Raw genomic sequence first — 20,689 nt, forward strand, 5'->3', positions numbered from 1 at the left:
TTTTGTGAATTGACCACACATTTACACTATTCCCTCATGCTTATTGTTATTTTTATTTTTATTCCCCTTTTTTAATTCAAATATATTGTTACAAAAACGTAGTCAACAGTTGTAAAAACATTTGAGAATGCTTTGACCAAAACTATTTCGTCTTTTGAATCTCCTGAGAAATTTTGCAACACGAACCTCACCAAAAGCCGGTTGGTGATCTCAGATGCGCCGAAAGGGTTAGCAGATCATGTTTCAAATGCGACACTAATCGTGTTACACCTATACACATGTTGATATGTAATATCAAGTGATATAAAGATTAACGCAATAATCTTTATCTAACCTTGAGACAAATTCATAAACCATTGGTCATTTAAATTTTCGAACCTTGAAACATAACCGCAGGAGAAATTTAGAAACTAGAATTTTCCGGACATTTTACTCAGCCAATTACTTGTCTTTGAAGTTTGATAGGAATTAGAGACTTTGATCAATATACCAATTATTTCTTTGTAGTTCATCCATCTTGAAGTATGCTTTAGTATTCTGTGTCAAATTTCATCTCAAAGTGTTTTGTATCAAGAATGTTATCTTTTATTTAACTCTTCCATCAAGATTGGTGGTAAAGGGAACGACTAAACGTTTAAAATGTATTCAAATATTTGCTAAACTTGTCATAGCTGTTGTGTATCGTAATTGAAGTATTCAACGTATTATGTTGATAGCTGACTGGACTGGTGTCACTTAAATTGTTAAAAACAAATTGTTCTTGTTCATACATTTTCTCGCTGTGGTACTCGAGCGGATATGAAATTTTAAGGGTGCATGTATATAATAATTCCTTCTGTAAAATTTCATTGCTTATTTTTAATTAATCATCTTTCTTTGTAAATAAACATTGATTTGTTAACAGTATTTCAAAAAAATATTCTTTAAACATCATCAAGTGTTCAAATTAGTTACTGTTGATATTGATGAGGCACGTACTATTCGATACGCTTTCATATTAAATACGTAAGTAGAATAAATGAAGATAGTAAATATAAGGCCATTCATGAGTTGATTCAGTGTTATTAAGAAAGATTTGTATCTTCTTTATTTTGTGTACAAAATTATATTGATAAATAATAAATCTTTATACATTACATTGAACCTATTATTAGACAACTTTTCGAGAAAAAAGCTGAAGATGTCATTACCGATTTTTTAATTGATCCAAAATTGAAGCTCTAAATATCTGCACTAAATAATTTTATAAAAAAGGAAGTTTACTTAAACTCTTTGCTGTTATTTTTTACCAACACAATTAACAAGAGACAAAAAGAAAATGTATAACCCACTTTTTACGTGTACTTGAATGTTCCAAATTTTATTACACAATGGTTTTCCATTTTCCTATTTTCCTAACATATCTGAATATGCATCACTCACTCTGTTGTCTGTATTGATAGTAATTTACATTTAATTTTCGTTTTATCAAGTGAAAACAGAACAACAATAGTCAGAATTCACAAACAATAAAAACATTATAGTATGTAAGGTAGTCAATATCAGTTTAGGTAAAGATTGCTAGCTTCTCTTATATTAAATGGTGCTCGATCAATAGGACAAACTCCTCCTACCCTTTCCATACACTCGACACAAATTGCATGACCACATGGGAGATGCTTATTTGGTTGCTTATCCATACAAACGGGACATACTGCGACGTTTTCTTGTCTCTATAAAATATAAAGAAGAAAAAAAAACAATTTTGTTCTTGAAAGTTTGAAGATCAATAAAACCAACAAAAGCAATTCTAATTTTATAATCCGACCCTTCTTATAGAATCCCGGATCATCTCTAATAGTTTACTGCTAAAAGTTACAGTAAAATCAACGATTGACATGTCGTAACTACGGATTGGGTCGCCATATTGAATTGCTTGGACCAGAAAATGTAAAAACACTGTAACATTGTTTTATGTAATTTGATCTTAATTAAACAATTGGGGTAACATAACAATCAAACAATAAGGTTGTATGGTTTCATTTGTATGACGTGATGTTAGTCCATTATGTCTATGAACCAATCAAATTCATGGAGTTTCGTGAAATTCTAATTTATTTCAAATGTATAGACTTTTGTCAAGTTTGTCGGATGCTACATCTAGAGCCAGATCTACCTTCCCTTCCAGAGCACCCCTAGGTGTTGGTAAAGTTCATGTTGAATATTCTTAAATTTCCTATGTTGTTTGTCCTATTTTTGTTTTAGCTGTTGCGTTTTACGTTTATTTTCGACTTATAAGTTTAAATGCTCGTTTGGTATCAATCGCCTCTCTTATCTTTTTCTAATGTATCATATTCTTTTGTAATGCAATGGAGTTGTAGTGACTATACTGTAATTGACGAGTTTCAATCGCCAATTGTGATTCGATTGTCACATATATCAGTTTGTAAACCTGCAATTACATCCATATAATCGCCAATTGACGGCGACAACTCTTTAACCACAGTAAAGTTATATTTTTCCCTTCTTTTTGTGTAATTGCTGGTAGTTACAATATTCTATTGATATGTTTATTATCTATATCTTTTGATTGAAGTCTTTAATTATGTTCCCATTACAAACGTGTACACATGTTGTTTTTTGTTGTTGATAGGTTTGTGCTTAGAAAAAAAAAGAAGAATGTATCAATTAATACAAGTAGTTATATTTTCTTTTGAAAATAAAAAAAACTCAAACAAAGAACAATATGAATCCTTGAATTTCATTTTATACAAACTTCCTCGTTGGTTTTACTCACAAATTTCTCAATCTTAAAAAGGTGAAAAGTCTGAATAAGTTCGATATGACGAACTCATAAAACCTAATCGTAAAACTTACAGACTCGATTTTGACCGATATACGACAAGTGGTGTTCCCATGTTCATTTTCAGTAACACATTCATAAAGGCCAGAGTCATCGGCACAAGAGTCATACACCTTCAGTTTGGCAACACCATTTAAATATTGCATATTTATTCTTCTACTTTTTAAGATAATATCTTCTCCTTTGTACCATGTGACGTATTCAGGTCTCGGGTAACCTTTCACTTTTACCTCGATTTCAAACGTACTTCCAACACGAATCTTTTGATCTCCTGGTACATCCTCAAATGATGGACAAAGAGCTGCAATAAAATGAATTCCCCATGTTGAGTGACTTTTGAAAGATATCGTAACATTCACTCTCATCATATACAACCAGATCACTGAAATCCATTTTATGATTAAGTATATCGCTGTTTAAGCACAGGTTCCTGATTTGAATGAACATATACACATTTAACTGGCTTAAATATGCGTGTGAGCATTGAATCCTCTTAAATTATACAATAGAGAGTTAAAATATCAGTTTGAAAGTGCTGGACAAATCAGCTAAGCGAGAATAAGAAAATTTCTAAAATGAAGACAACATTTACAAACTGCCGATCTACAGAAACATACATTTACTGAATGTTGGTTCAAAACAAATAAACGTAATAAATAAGGCATGTTTCCCATATTAAAAAATGTCAATCAGTAAAACAATTACACATAAAAAAGATTATGTGTAAAACTTTTGAAAAAAAGTTTGAGAAATGCATGACTTTTCAAAATAGCAAATACATTTTATAGACATACACATTTAAGTCATATCTATATTCATTAAAAAATAACTTGTAAGCAATGTAAGTGACGCTGAAGCAATATTAACGATTAACAGAATTTACTGCAGTTTAAAATTGAGAACCTTTACCACTGATACAAACATAACAAAATCTATGAAATAAAAACACTATGCAGAAAGCTACGAATTTAGCAGCAAGAACACATCAAAATTCAGAGATGTGCCAAAATAGTAGGTAGTTCGTAACCCTCTAGTGACACTAGTTATGTTGTTCGTGGAAAACAAACACTCAGAGGAAATATCACATTTTATACTTCACTCGTTCTATTTGACCAGTTAAAATGCGTTGACTATATTTCTTTGTCATATACAGTCACTGACCCGATATAATTATTTCCTCATGAATATTTAAATAGAAATTGCCGAAATAATATTTAATTATTCAGACGACCTCTGCAGCCTGTTCTTGTTTCCAATGTATAAAACGATGCATGGAACGATTAAACTTGTTTCTTATATAATTCTTGGAAAAACATATTTCACTTGTTAATATTGTTTGTTTGCAACCTATGAATCATTATGTTTTATACTTATTGTTGATATTTTAGTCAATACTCAAACAAATTCGTTCACTTTCGATTGTGGGTTTCAACAGGTAATGTACATTTCATTGTGTTGTATATTTCTCCGCCTACATGACATGAGGCCTTTTTACAGGGGGATTTTCCCCAATATTTAAATCGAATAAATAACATTAACACATTAAACAATAATTGAAAATGTTTTTTTAGATTGCAGTATAAAGACAACGATAGTGCATTGACTTGACATATCAACGATATAAGGATCCGGCCCGAAACGGGGAAAAAGCTCGGCAGAGCGAGGCATTTTCCCGTTTTTTAGCCTCATCTCTATATCGTTGATATATCAAGTAAATGCACTATTGGTTATTGGTGTCTATACGAGATTGTATAAAGAAGGAAATAGAGTCCTGGTCTAGTAAAACGCTATGAAAAATATAAGTAACCTTGGAGCTGAGATAGGAGAAAAATGTTATTAATGTTCGTTAAGCGTTGGCAAGGAATGAAAATTAATGTTACTATTCTTGTACTTATTTGTTACATTACCGTCATGAACAGTTACATGACAGATACTCGTTGTTTCAACTTCATTTTGTGTTGCCCCCTTTGATATCGCCTTGCAAATGTATTCTCCTGCATCATTTAAAGTAGCATTGCAAATTTTCAATGTAGCTTTTCCATGCCTGAACAATATCTTTCTTTTTCCTTTTAAATGAGAAATGTCTATGCCATCGTGCTGCCATGTAATCGATTCTGCTTGCAGAACTTTAGCTTCTAGCTGTAATTGGTCGTCGATGTTAACACTCGTGTCTACTAATTCTTGTTTGAATTCTGGTTTAACTGTAAATATAATAAGTCGAACAACAAAATCGTTAAATTTCTATATTTTTTTATTTTTAGTCTTACAGCCTTTCTGAAATGCATTTCTAAATGTAGAATTCTATTTTCTAACCGACATTTAGAGATAACAATTATTTATTCCGTCTGCAGGGTTATTTAACCGCACAATGTCGTCTATTGCTACATTTCGTTTTTTTTTTATATATTTATAATTTGGGAGTTTGTTTTCAATAGAGGGTCTGTGATTATTTACATTGAATGCCTACACAACCTATATAGACTTAGAGCTTAACATATGGCGATGACACTTTTCTATTGTTGACTACTAGATAAATATTATGATACTGTTAATATAACATCTATTCAATTGAGTCGTGTTTTAGCCCAGAAACCGTTATGTTTTCCTAAAAGTTAAGAATAGAAGCAGGAATTAAGCATAAAACTGCTGTATTTATAAACCTTTTTTTTAATGCGTCCCTGTGTTTGCTTGTACTTCCCTATAATGTTATTAAAAACAACCACTTTGTTTTATTTTGAAGAATACCTGGTAAAACGTGCAATCGAAATTTGCGTTGTTCTGTTTTGGATATTCCATACTTTTCTGCTGTACACGTGTATTCACCATCATCTTGGAACCTAGCATTTGTAATTGCTAAAGTAGCTACTCCTTTGTTTTTATCGAATTCTTCCGAATGAGATGTAGAATAACTAATGATTCGTACTGCTCCTTTAAACCAACTGACCTTGTTTGCATTGTCTACTAATACAGTAATCAAAACATTCTCGCCTACCTTTACCGATGTATCGTCCGGAGGTTGCCTAAATTGCAAAGCTAACAATGGAAAAAAGTGTGTTAAGTTTTTGAACAGTCTTTCCAAATAGAACTGAAAATTCGATATTTTCTTTCTAAAGAAGGAATTTATTGTTTTGTAAAAAGATATCTGTCAAACTACAATACATAAAGATTCAACAGTGGTGCTAAACACTCATCAATTATTCCAAGCTTATAATTTATCAAATAAGTTGAAGACCATTGAAAAAACTAGATTTTCTTAAAGTGATACCAAATGGACTAAGACTATATTTGTACGGGAAAGAAAACTAACATACATTTCAATAAACAGTAAATTTCAGAAAAAAAACCCGTATCGGAGCAATATTTTGCAACAGATATCCTGACCTCTGTGTATCAAGTTCTGTTTATTGTCACCATTGTGTGACCGTTAACATTATACGATCTATTTTTGTTGCATGCATCCTATTTCTACATTACAATGTGTATGTATATTAATGTGAATGGTAAAAAAAAAAAATACCGGAGAAAATTTTCTCGCAAATGCATTTATGTAAAAAAAGAAAAGCCACTTTAAATACGCCAATGTCTTACCTCCACTTGCTACACCAACCGTTGCACAACAACCATCTTGACCTTGAACATAATGAGAAGAAATGAAGATTTAATCTGTATCGGGTAGACATAAACATGTGTGTAAATTACAATTGTTGATAAATAAAATGTCTATTTTCAACCATCTAGAAAATTTGAACCTGTAGAAAATGTCCTGCTTCTTACTCGTCAAATGACAATACAATTTTAAAACTACTACATGGATAAAAAAATAGTTTGTTGTTTTCTAGAACAAATCATCGTATCCACATTAACGGGTTTCCTACCTAGCCCAGCTAGTCTTGCTTACGTTTTCCATCTTGAAGGAACATTAATTTTCACATTTCATGAATGTTGGTTTATCTAAAATATTGAATGTAAAGAACTGATCAGAAACTGTAAATGAAAACAATAGGCAACACCATACCATCTTCGCTAGCCAAGGGTTACGATCCACTCCCGCTCTCTTCACCCTTAGCGGATTGAGATAAAATTTCGGAGACACAGGGTAAGGATTTTTATTGGTTGCAGTCGAAACTCGCTGCATCCAATCAAAAAGAGCCTTTAACATGATCACGTGTAAATGTAGAAAGTGTTTGTAAACAATTGCCACGTGTTTATTGTGCAACAAATCCTTACATCCCTAAACATACGACTATATTTAGTGACAACTTGAATGTTTTTGATCAACTAATAAAAGTTCCAGTTTATGTTTCATGCACAAATGCATCAATGTTGACGTATATTTTCGTTTCCGGCTTTAACAAGTGTGTAGAATCTATAGACACTACCGTGTTTTTACCTCCAAATTGAAGAGTTCAAGTGCTATCATTGGTCAGGAATAATGTATTCGGAATTGGCGTGACTTAAATCTTCCGACAGATGGCGCAACATTGCTTTCACAAATGTTGGCTCAATCCGCCAACGGTGAAGAGAGCGAGAGTGGATCGTAACCCTTGGCTAGCGAAGATGCACCATACAGGTATAAGTACACAATTGCAAGATGATATAATCATCTTCAATATATATTTTGTCACGTTATAAAAGAAAGGCAACAGTAGTAATACTATACCGCTGTTCAAAACTCATAAATCTATGGACAAAAAACAGAATCAGGGTAACAAACTAAAACTGAGAGAACCGCATTAAATATTAGAGGAGAACAACGACACAACATTAAAATGTAACACACACAGCAACGGACTAAGCATTAGACAAAATCCGATGAGAAGAACTTGTATGACGTTCAAAAACCACTTACAAAATCCAAACTACTTTATGTACTATGTATAGCAGAAATGAATGGCTGAAACGGTGTTTGCGTTTCAAATGTTGCATTAACTTCTATTTTATAAAACAACTTGTCTATGTGATGAAGTCATGTCACTTGTCATTACGTTTTTTTTATATCTTCAAGAACAATATCATAGCAGATGAAAATAATCATGTTTGTAGTTGTTTTAAGAAACTTGTGTTATCAATCTGAATAAGATTGAATATCTAATCTTTTAATTCTGACAACTGTCAACAATTTTGATTTTGTGTTGCTGCTGTGTTCATATAAATCACAAATTATATTCCTTACGTTTTTATTTTAAGTTTATACATTAAGATTTTTTTCAGTAAATCAATCTATTTTTTATTAAAAAATCATACTTAGATATAAATGAAAAACTTTCTCAACGATAAAATCACAGGGATATTTCGTTCTATTTCTTCTTGCCGATCTCTTCTTATTTTCAAATAAGTCGGGAGTTTCGTCAGACACTTATTTAACACAACGAGATCAAAGAAGCCAGATGATTTAATTTCAGATATATTGATGATGTTCTTTCTGTCAACAATTCAAACTTTTTTTAATGGGTTCCATCTAGATCCCCCAGAACCAGAATTAAAGAAACAACAGACACGGCTTTCACTGCCTAATTTTAATACTTATACCTCGAATTTGACAAACGAGACGACTTTGATTTTAAATTATCAATTCCCTCCTCTTTTTGTAGCAATATACCAACCTAACATGAATGTGGAATATACAGTATCTGGTACCGTTAATGTTATTCGAACTCTTTCGGCAATCACGAGCTTGCAAGAGCTTTCAGCTGCTCAGCTCAGATTTTTCTGGGGGGGGGGGATGTTTAAATACAAATCAACGTTTATTTATATAGAGATTACTTTATGTATTACAGTACACTTATCTACAAAAAGGTCAACCTCTAATTATCCTACTACCTGTCGATACTTCTATTTCTTGCATTGCATTGCACAAGTCATGTCTTTTTTGACAGTCCATGACGTAAAAATGTTTAATCCCTGGAATGTGTTTTAGTTGATTGTAGTTTCTGATGCATGATTTGTTTTAATGTTCATTGTTTTGGCGTAGCGTTTTGTTAATTTAAACTGTTGATACAATTTGTAACACCTTTTTGTTATTTAATGTTTACCTATTAAGCTTTAGTTCTAATTTGTCTATTTCTTATAAAGAACAGCTTTGATTAGTATTTGGTATGACTTTAAATCTTATCTTTTCTTCTCGTACTATGAACAACTTTTTTTATCTTATAAAAATATTCCCGTATTTCAGTACTGTATTACCAATGTTATTTCAACTGATCGGGCGGATCTTGCGTTTTAATTTGCATAAGGACAGTTCATTTAAAGATGTTTGCCGTTATAATTATCACTGATTTATAATCACCTATCAGTGTCATCAATGGAATTTACAAAAGAATAACTGGACACTTCATTGATGAGTTTATTCTAAAACACCTATCTATAGATGGACTGGTTTATTATGAGCGAACCGGTTAAACTCCGCCCAGTCAAGTGAAATAAATTGAGTAATATGTCTAACAACAAATCTATTTTCATTTACCTGTGTGCATTATTTTATTTGGCGGCATTTGGTTCAATGTGATGGTTTTCTTACTGATATTGTTCAACATATCTACCTTTATTTTATTGATTTCGTATTTCATAGTGTTATAGATCAAATTTATTCGTTCAGGGTATGTTCACTTGTTTGTGTTTATATGGGTACAGATTGAGTTAAACTATTTCAATTGATAGTTTATAGTGCGTCTTTCTAATTTGTGAGGTTACACTTTTTTCAGGTAAGGGTATAGGTTGGAAACCCGCTAAATTTGTATGCACCTGTCAAAAGGAATCTGATGTTTGGTGGTTGTCGTTTGTGTATGTGGTTAATAAGTGTTTTTTTGTTTTTTCATATAAACTAGACCGATGGCTTTTCTGTTTGAATGGTCGTACACTAGTCATTTTTGGAACCATTATAGCTAGCTGTCGGTGTAATCCATGTTTACTTTTTGAAGACAGTACTTTGACCTATAACGGTTTACTTTTACAAATTGTGACTTGAATGGAGATTTTGTCATTGACATTCATGCCACATCTTCTCATATTTATATTTAAAACATCACCAGTGTCTTAATAGAAGAAAAAAAAACGTTCATCGGTCAATACCAAGACCTTGTTTGTAAATCTTCCGTTTTAACTATACAAATAATACACGATGGTCTTGAATTTTATATTCTTTTAATTGACGTTGTATTATTCAAATTACTTGTTATAGTGTATTTTTAGTTGTCTTTGTCAAATAATACTTTTATTGTTTAGTCATTTTTGGTAATATCTATTTGACGTGTCTCCGTACTTATACATGTTATATACTCCGTTATTGATTTATTGTGTTTGGTAGATTTTTGTTTTTCGTGTTTGCTTTACTGTTTTGTCTTTATGCCTTTATGTTTTTCTTTGTTGATATAATTCTTTGTCTTACAGTTATTAAGATTATTTAAGGAATGACTGTAATATTTTTTTCTGTCTATGAAGAAATAAAATAAAAAATGTGGTGCACACTAAATAACTCGCTTTGTTGACAAAGGTTAACAAATATGCCCCTGACATATAAATATAAACATTCATATTCATACTCACAACAACAGCCACTAATCATTTGTGTAATTAATATTATCAATGATAGACCAAGTACAGCTATTACAACATATAACGACCAACCAAAACCACAGGCACTTGTAGAAAGACTTCCAACAATTTGTGTTATGAATATTATCACTACTGCACTTTGTAAACCGCCTGAAACATACAAAATATTTATGAATAAATCTATCCTTTACGGTCGAATGAAAATAAGAGTAAATGAAATACGTCATAAACATGTTTTGCACGAGGTTAATAATTGAATACCAGTAAAACTTTCACGAAAACGCAGAAGGGACGTCAATATGTTTTACGTTTTCAGATGGACAGGTACCAAGCTTACTCTCGCGAAAATGTCTTCTCCAGGATCATAGAGTACTGGTGACATGGCTATATGTTCGTACCTACCAAACTGTTCATATATACATTTCCAGTGTCAATTAGTTAAATTTGCTAATCAAAACACTTCGTTATCTGATTGATTTTTTGAACTTTTACGAGTAATACAACAATTGATTTCCCCCTAATAGTCTGTCAAATTGCCACATTTCCGAACATTAAACTGAATTTATCTTGGTTTCAAACAAATAAATACTTAGCATGAGTAAACTTTTTTTCCAGTCCTATAAAAACACATCATATGGCGTTTCGTTGCATATATTAAAATAACCATCACCGGAAGTAAATAAATCAAAAATTCTCTCTGTTTTTCCGGTTAACTTATATAGCTAACAGTAGTATACCAGTTACGAACCAAAACTGAGTGAAACACATCAATTATAAGAGTGAACCAAAGGAACAACTGGAACTCCAAAGTGCAACAACAACAAACATCAACACACACAGAAACGATATATTTGATAACAACTGCAATATCCTGACATGATACAGGACACTTAACGAAAAAGGAATGATGGGTTGAACCTGCGTTTATGTCATGCCAAACCTCCTGCTTTATGATAATGTAAAAAGTATCACTAAATACTACTTGACAGAAAAACAGCACAAACACAGTCACCATTAACAGAAAAACACACTAACAAGTAATATAATTGTCGACACAACATGGAAACCACAGAACAACAACAATCATATTCAATGAAACATGCCAGTCCAATTACTTTTAATGTTAATCACTGGTAGGAATATTCTTTTTGTCATTGCATACAATGTAACCAAAACAATCCAATGTTTTATTTACTTTCTACATGTCAAACTGTCAGAACATAGATTTATTGGTGAAGACCTTTACTTTCTGAAAATCGATTTTTCGTTCCCTATTGTTTATTTTCCTTTTTTGAATGGTGATGTTTCATTTGGAACCATCTAACGGCTTATATATTTCACAACTCGTTCGCTATGCCCGTGTCTGTTGTGACGTGTTTTTTAAACTTTAAAAGTAGTAGTAGAGGGGCATTTTGTGTTCTGGTCTGTTCGTTCGTTCATCCGTTCATCCGTTTGTCCCACTTCAGCTTTAAATGTTTTGGTCAAGGAATTTTCATGAAGTTAAAATCAAGTCAACTTGAAACATAGTAGACATGATCCCTATGATCTTTTTAATTGTAATGCCAAATTAGAGTTTATACCGCAATTTCACGGTCAAGTGAGCAGAGAAAATGATAATGCCAATGGGGCATACGTGTACTATGGACACATTCTTGTTCTCTGACTGTTCGATGTGTACTGATTGACTATTCAACATTAGATGCATGACGTTTTTGCTTTGCTTTTTGTAATTTGTGTCGTTTTGTTGTTTGGATGAACAAGTACCCTTCTACGTCCACTCTGTGTTTTATTAGATGTATTTCTACATTTCTATCATCATCCGTGTGCTTTGGTAATCCTTTTACAATTGATTTTTATAGTTGGTTCTCATGTTGTATTGTTACACCACTGTCTGTCGGGAATTTAGCGCGAATATATACATGTTAACGTTGCTACCTGACTTATGTATTTATGACGTTACTTATATAGCAATGGCTAGACGTTAGAATAAACACGATCTATACACAACGCATTTTATCTACTTTACACAACATTAATGGTGCCGTGACTGTCGGAAACAATGAAATCAAAGTTAAAAGCGGTACGTAAAGAACACAAAGGGCAAGTTACAAAGTTATTTAAAAAATTCAAAAAATTCGTTAAACCATAGTGTATTCTTGTAAACTGTGACACGCAGAATTCATAACGCACCTGTTTGTGAAAATACGAAATGTCCTTATTTGTTACCTAGAAGTCATCCTTTTACGAAATTAGTTGCTCTTGATATACAAAAGTACATGAAACATTCAGGAGTTTTATCAACAGTGACTCAGATACGACAAACTTACTGGATACCCAGAATTCGCCAATACGTAAGAGGAATTTTGCGAAATTGCGTAATTTGTCGAAAAAATCATCAGTAAACCATATACAGCACCTGATCCGCCGCCACTCCCAAAATTTCGATTACTGGAAGCGCCGCCTTTTACAATTACCGGCGTCGACTTTACAGGAGGCTGTACGTTCGAGATACGCATGATACTGAAAACAAGGTTTTTATATGTTTATTTACTTGTGCTTCAATGAGAGCCGTACACCTGGAAGTTGTACCGGACTTAACAGAAAAATCACTTTTACAAGCCTTTAGAAGATTTGCGAGTCGTAAAGCTAGACCACACACCATGATTTCGGATAACGCCTCGACATATTTAGCCGCCTCGGAAACATTGAAGAAATTAACCGAATCACCATCGTTAAACGATACGTTATCACCATACGGAACAAATTGGAGATTTATACCGAAAAGAGCGCCCTGGTATGGTGGATTGTGGGAACGCTTTATAAGAATTACAAAAACTTGTTTGAGGAAAACATTAGGCAGATCTTACGTTACCATGGATACACTTCAAACAATTCTGACAGAAATAGAAGCCATTATTAATGATAGACCATTGACCTACGTATCACCGGATATTGAAGACGAGGAGCCGTTAACTCCGTCACACTTACTGTACAGAAGAAGAATAACTTTAACGCCGTATCCACAACCGAATATTGAGTACATTGCCGTGAATAGTGGAAAACAAGAATTGCATAAACATTTGAATAAACAGTCGAGTTTAATGGAGAATTTTTGGAACCGGTGAAAATCCGAGTATATAACGACGCTAAGGGAGTTTCATCGCCAAACAGGAAACAATTTACAAACTATTCAAGTTGGAGATGTAGTGCAAGTCCAAGATGATAAATTACCGAAAAACCGATGGAACATTGCCGTTGTTGAAGAATTGATCACCGGAAACGATGGTTTTACACGAGCAGTTATAATACGAACTAGTGCAGGACGTACTTCACGTCCTAGAGTAAAACTGTACCCGCTCGAAATCTGAACAAACATTAACAATTTAGATGAGAAAAATGATGATACTTCGAATTCAACAGAGAGATTGACAAGAGTTCTACCAAAACGAGAGGCATCTGTCCGAGCTCGAGAGAACATCAAGAAATGGACTACCCAAAAGTGATAGACTTCGTTAAAAGTGAAAATTAAATAAGTGAATTATTTGAATTTGTTTTAGAAAGACAATTCATTATTTAGTTTGCAGTAATATCTATTCGATTGACATTTAAAGTAATTAACAATTTCATATTTTAACTTTTGCCGGCCCCGAGAATGTCGGGAATTTAGCGCGAATACATACATGTTAACGTTGCTACCTGACTTATGTATTTATGACGTTACTTATATAGCAATGGCTAGACGTTAGAATAAACACGATCTATACACAACGCATTTTATCTATCACAGGTTAGCGGATGGTTGGGATCCCGCTAATATGTTTAATCTCGCCATATTCTGTTTGTTTGTGCCTGTCCCAAGCCAAGGTTGGTCGTTTGATGCTGTGATACATTTATTTTTGTACGTTAATTAGGCCGTTAGTTTCCTCATTTAAACTGGTTTAAATCTGTCATTTCGGGGTATTTTGTTTCTAACTATGCGATATAGGTTTTGCTTATCGTTGAAGGCAGTACGATGTTTATTTCTGTGTCATTTGGTCTGTTATGAAGAGTTATCTCATTTGCAATCAAACCCATTTTTTTATATGTGATCCTTAAAATTTTAGAGGTAATACATTTTGTTTTAATAACACCTACATATCCTTGTTTAATTTATAGTTTAGAGAACAATTCATTTTTTTAAATACTTTTTTTTCGATTGTAATTTTGATACTATCACAATTAGAATGATATATTCTGTTTGTAGATTTCCAGTTACTGAGATATATTAATATTAATTTATTTGTGCTAAAGGTTTACCTGAGACACATTTTAATTCCCTTTTGTTTTTTTATGTTTTCAAAAAAGTTTTTAGGTTTTGTTTTCTAACTTTAGGTGACAAGCGTACAAAACTGAGTTTTTTTTCTAGAAATACGTTGTGCAATCACGAAAATCAAATCATATGGTTTTTTTTCATTTGTATATGCAATAATTGACTGCTTCTGTTTCGTAATTCAATTAGGGTGTCAAACACTTTAAAATTACAAAAAGAAGGAAATAATTCTGATAATACCTTCTTATGCTACAAGCGTGAAATTACGAAATATATTGCGAATTCATTTATTTTCGTCGGTATCAATTTTTGTAGATTGAGGAAGCTTGCATTTTCGTGGATATTTGATTTTCTGCATACAAATCCTACATAAAACTGTAAATAACTAAAGATTTGAACTCGTGGTTCAAACAGTATTCCACTGTATTAAATTTCTCGTGCTTTCATGAAGGCTACATTTTTTCATCACATTTTGGAATGTCTTTCAATGTTTCAGCCAACGTACGGATTCTTATGAAACAAAATTTAATGTATTTACTTCTCTGAAATGGTGACGTATTGTGATAAGAAGAAGCGTTGATTGTTTCATATAATAAAACATCGGTGGAGAAATAAAAATAAGAACACCAAACAACTTACACCAAATAGAAATGACAATACTTGTACATACAACTGCTTTTGATCCTGTACATTTTTCATAACATAAAGACGGCAAAACCATTAACAAAACTGTACCGAACCAAGCACATGATACTATTGAAAGGAATTTCACCGCATCTAGCCAATCTGAAAGAAACCAAGATGAAAATACTATAATCAGATAGAAAAAGACAAGGCTATTGCTCAGAGGGCTATTGTAACAATTATATTTATTATTTTATATGTCCGATTATCTATACCGTCGTGCAAATATAAGTTCATACATCATTTTGTTTCATCAAGTTAGCAAACATATTTTGACACATTCAGTGGTTGATAATTTGCTTGTATTGTCCTTCTTACAATGATTTGTGGAAATAATTGTTGCAGAATTAAAGATAAAAAAAATACAAGCGGTATTATTGTGTATTTTTGTGTGAGGAATAATACATATAGCATCCCTTCTTTTATTACTTTCAATAATAACGCTGGTCTGGAAGCGTTTAGAGCTTTTCTCATTTTCTTTACACGTGTTGAAGATGGCATGTCAATTTCAAATGTCTTTTGTCTGTAAGGGCATTTTTATTGGCGGGAAGTATGATTGAAATATCAATCTGTTTACCCACACCTTCTTTTATTCATTATTATGTTCATATAAAAAAGAAGATGTGGTATAATTGTCAATGAGGCAACAGTCATGCCTGTTTATTAAATGTTAAAAGTAATAAAGTATTATTTTTTTACTGCAAACACATGAACAGCTCCTTTTGGACAAAATAAAATACATAGCCGTAGCACAATGTTTGAGCATGAAAATCAAAATGTAGTTTAAAACTGTAATTATTGTTTTCTGCTGTTGCATACATATTTTATGTGTATGACAATTATGAGATGTATTGTGTCTTCAATTATCTATAATGACCAAAATGACACACATGTAAACAATTATGGGTCTTTGAATGGCATTCAACATGGGGTTAAACAAGTACAAGATATATAAATGAATGAATGTTTACTGATAGACAGGAATTCGGAATGACATATTTCCAACATTGGCCATAGACAACACAAAAAGAGAATAGCAGTATGGTGCAGTCAAAAATTAGACAAGTAGAAAAGGACAAAGAAAAGCAAAAGCAGTAGAGCTAAGCCATCATGGGAGCATGGATGAAGAGGAACTTGACAAAAAGAAAAATCATAACGGCATAGTTATTGAGGATGTAACCATTCAGAATTTCATTCATGCTTTACTCAGTCTACGATAAACTTCCTTCTATATCAAACTTACATCAGATGAGACAGATAGAAGAACCAAGCGGCAGTTTGTGGAGAAGAGGTACAAAGATCCTGGATGTTGAGAAAAGGAAGAACGACGACCAACAACAACAACAAAATTTGATTGAGCAGTTTATCTGGTAAGTACCATTTTCTAATCATAGTTTTAAAAATATTTTCCATATGTAATATACAGCTGTTGCTATACATTTGTATATCACTTTTATACCTTGCCTTTTTAGTCGTTTTTTTATTCATTTTTTGGCAGAAACCTTTTACCATATATGTAGCATTTTTATTGCTTATAAATGTATGTTTACAGAAAGGTTTTAACTGACTTTTTCTTTTTATATACAGTTATATTTCCTGATTGTTTACAAAATACGCTTCACTGATTCTTACAGATTTAAGTTTTAACGATGTACCTTTAAACAGCTTTTACAATTTTCAGCTTTTACTACCGGCGATTTTTTGTTACGGTTTATCCTACATTTATTTCTGTTTCTTAGTTTGAGTGGTTTCTTTTCACAGAAATATAAACAATGATTTACTTTCGGTATTGTGTCTTTAGAATCTGACATAAATTTTATTTTATTTTTATTTTTAAAACTGAACATTCTGTGTTCCGATCTCAGTTTGTAACACATTTTGTATTTAAAATCTGTTTGCCTAATTTGTTTGACAATTTATTTTAATGTACATAAAAATCTAAATCATGCTCTCTTATTTTTCAAAGAAATCGACATAGTGTAAACGCGGACCGCGAAGAGGTCCCCAAAATGAACTGGTACAGAAAAAGAAAAAATTGAAAGTGAAAGAAGTTAGACAGCCAGGGGAAGCAGCAGAACGTTCATCTTGCTGGTTATGGCATTGCTGAGAGGTGTTAACCTGGAAGCCAAGTGCTGATGATTAGAGGTTTGGCCACCTCTACAGACCCGCCAATCATAGGATGTAATGATAAAGGGTCGAATCAACAGGAAAAGTTCGGAACCATCTAAAGACAGAGACAGAGAGTGACAGTTGTTTAGAGATGAGAGAAGACGAGCAGTCAAATGAATATGACAGCAGAATAGAAGAAAACCACCATCTTCAAGTTATAATCACAAAACTATAGTCCATAGTTAAACACGTCTAAACCTTGTTTCTTTTAAAAAGCAACGCAAAGCCCAAAGGTCAACTTATTCAAAGGAAAACCCAACCGCTGAAAACATATATATATATATATATATATATATATATATATATATATATATATATACTTCAATAATGAGCGAACATCAGCCACCAACTACATTAAATGGACAAAGATTATTGGCTTTAGATAGGCACACAAAGAATGGGACGAGGTTAAACATGTTTTTGAGCGTGCAATGTTAATTTACAAGCTCCATAACCAACATATCCTTCGAAATTAATTTGCGATTTATATAAGGTATAGCAAAAATATCACTTTTTAACAGACAGTATATTTAAAAAAAACATTTGGTTATTTAAAGCAGGAATATCAACAAGATTGCGATAAGTGATACTAAATAAAGATAACAGTAGTATACCGCTGTTCAAAAAAGTCATAAATTGATTGAGAGGAAATATTTCAACTATAAAAGGAAAACAACGAAACAACAGAAACATTAAAGTGCAACAAAAAACACGACAATACAACATACATAGAAACGAACTATTAGATAACAACTGCCATATTATTAACTTGGTACATGGCATTTTAAGAAAAAATGGTGGGTTGAACCTTGTTGTATGGCTAACTAAACCTCGAGCTATGGCAATGTTAATAAATATACCTTATATGACAACATTATTTACGTGACAGGAATACAGTACAAACAAATGTAATAACACTCAGGACAGAAATATATCGATAAATAGTACATTTCCACATGTTTACCACAGAATAACAACGAATATCTAAAATTAGTTAAGGACAGTACAAAAAAAAACAGTATAATAGAATTACGATAGTTTCTATTAGATCTTCACCGAGTTTTTAAAAAATATAGCAGTTCAGGACTAGTATGATATTCAATTAGCACAAGTGTTGGCCATAGGAATACCTAAAACATGTTGATAAATTATGCTGTCATCGAAAAATTTACAGCTTTAAACATCTTGTCATATTTCTCGAGAGTAAATATAACATAACTATCGTCATCATAAGGCATCATTCGAATTGCAGCAATTTTTTTCGAATGATCTGTGTTTTATAACATTGTGTGAAACTGCAGTATAGAAAGTTGAGCTTGCATAGCGGTAAAAAGGATCAAACACGAATAGCACGTTATTTATCTAAAACATCCTATATATATATTGTTTTGTTTTTCAATTAGAATTTTAATATTACGAATTCTGTAAGATATTTTGACTCCCATTTTGACAACATATTTTACTCCCATTTTGACAACCAATTTTACTCCCATTTTGACAACAAATTGTACTCCCGTTTTGACAGAAAATAGTATCTATAATTAACAAAAAAATGTGTAATCCTAGTACTGCGCAATTATGAAGGTTTACTTCTTGCAATTCATACTACATAGTACCAATACATAAGAAAAGGCTTTTAACTTTGTCATAATTCAGAAATTCTAGAAATCTACTTTCCAAACTCTTTTGTTGAGATTACCTTTGAGATCCGAGAGTATATCCGTAACTTTGTGACAGCTTGTGTCAGCTATGGTATCGAAGCAATATCGCATTATACCAAGATGATATTCTTTTTCCTTTATCCATTCATTTGTAAACAGACCACATAAGAGACCAATCTCAATTAAACAAGATGTTAATAGAACTAAAATTGAAACCCATTTCATTGAGCCCATGATCATCAGCAAAATCACGAATATTTCACTTCCTTAACAACACATATATAAACAAGTGTCATCCCTATATTGAATAAATGTAACACAGATTTTTTGAAAAGATTAAATGCTTATACCTAATCAATGATCACGTATCAAATTGATTATACAACTTATCATTTGAATGCATGTTTTTTGTGTGTTGTGATTAACAATAGAAGTGGCATTTAAAATGTAATTTGAGTTGACAATAAAAATATGATTTTTTAAAAATTCAGCTATAGTTAAAGAGAAGTGAAACTTTAAACTTCAATGCGTCATTTTCCTAAGAGTTGGTTTCTCCTTCAGTGACTGTATCGGTGGATGCATAATTATGATTCCGTGTGAATTAATCTAGAAAACTAACATTATATTAATTTGTGATCGGGAAAAATAGAAAGATTCATAAGAGAAAACAGGCTAATAATTATGTTTTACATCTTTAAAAGACTCATCAGTGACTCTGGAAGCAAAAACACCAACAACAAAGTTGAGGAGCACTGAGGATCATATATTCGTAAACGTTTTCGAAACTTCATCTATTCTTGGGATAGGCAATCCCTATCATTCTGAAAAATTCAGAGTTCAAAAGTTGATTCATGATTATAACCATATCAATGATAATTTATGCCAAAGCACGAGTGCTACCTACTCGGCTGGTGACCCACTTGGAGAGAAAAACAGCAGTGGCATTGATCCAGGTTTTTTGGGAAGTAACTCATCAAAGATACGAGGCTTATTGTTGTGTTTGCAAGACACGCGTATCGTCGATACACAAAAGACCCATCATAATTGGATATATATGCAAATGTGTACTTAACTGCTTGTTTTCATTATTTATCTTCATCACTACATCAAAAGTTTTTTTAGCATATAATAATAATAATATCTTGCTTTGAAATTCTTTGTTTGATTGTATGTGTTCGTGTTTTAATATATACACTTTCACGTACTGTAATTGTATAATTTGCTTTTAGATTTTGAAAGCTCATTAGAGCTCATGTCCGTGTTTTCTTAAACAGACTATAAATAAAGCTTCAAGTTTAATGTCTCATGATACGCTGATATATAAAACCAAAATATTTGTTTGCTGCTTATTCATTGTTGTTAATAAACAAAATCTTATTATATATCCATACAAAATGTTAAAGTTTTCCACATTAACCTAATCATGGGGCAAAATTGCGGAAGTTTTTAATTTTCCGCAGTTGATGATTTCAT

The 20,689-nt window shown here is 32.2% G+C and overlaps 1 protein-coding gene across 2 annotated transcripts; it reads right to left on the reverse strand.

Annotated features, from left to right (window-relative positions):
* Positions 1-970: 970 nt before the first annotated feature.
* LOC143079420 (peroxidasin homolog) lies at positions 971-19,497 on the reverse strand. Of its 2 annotated transcripts, XM_076254753.1 has the most exons (8): positions 19,255-19,497; positions 15,342-15,488; positions 10,385-10,543; positions 6,431-6,472; positions 5,588-5,875; positions 4,750-5,043; positions 2,857-3,143; positions 971-1,712 (listed from the first exon to the last, which is right to left on the reverse strand). In XM_076254753.1, the coding sequence occupies exons 1-8, from the start codon at positions 19,454-19,456 to the stop codon at positions 1,542-1,544; spliced, it is 1,590 nt and encodes a 529-aa protein (XP_076110868.1). In that variant the 5' UTR covers positions 19,457-19,497; the 3' UTR covers positions 971-1,541. The 2 variants fall into 2 exon arrangements, with proteins under 2 accessions (XP_076110868.1, XP_076110869.1); XM_076254754.1 differs by lacking the exon at positions 15,342-15,488 and having other exon boundaries at positions 972-1,712; positions 19,255-19,496.
* Between the last annotated feature and the right edge of the window lie 1,192 nt (positions 19,498-20,689).

This window comes from Mytilus galloprovincialis, chromosome 6 (assembly GCF_965363235.1).
Source record: "Mytilus galloprovincialis chromosome 6, xbMytGall1.hap1.1, whole genome shotgun sequence".
NCBI classification, from domain to species: domain Eukaryota; kingdom Metazoa; phylum Mollusca; class Bivalvia; order Mytilida; family Mytilidae; genus Mytilus; species Mytilus galloprovincialis.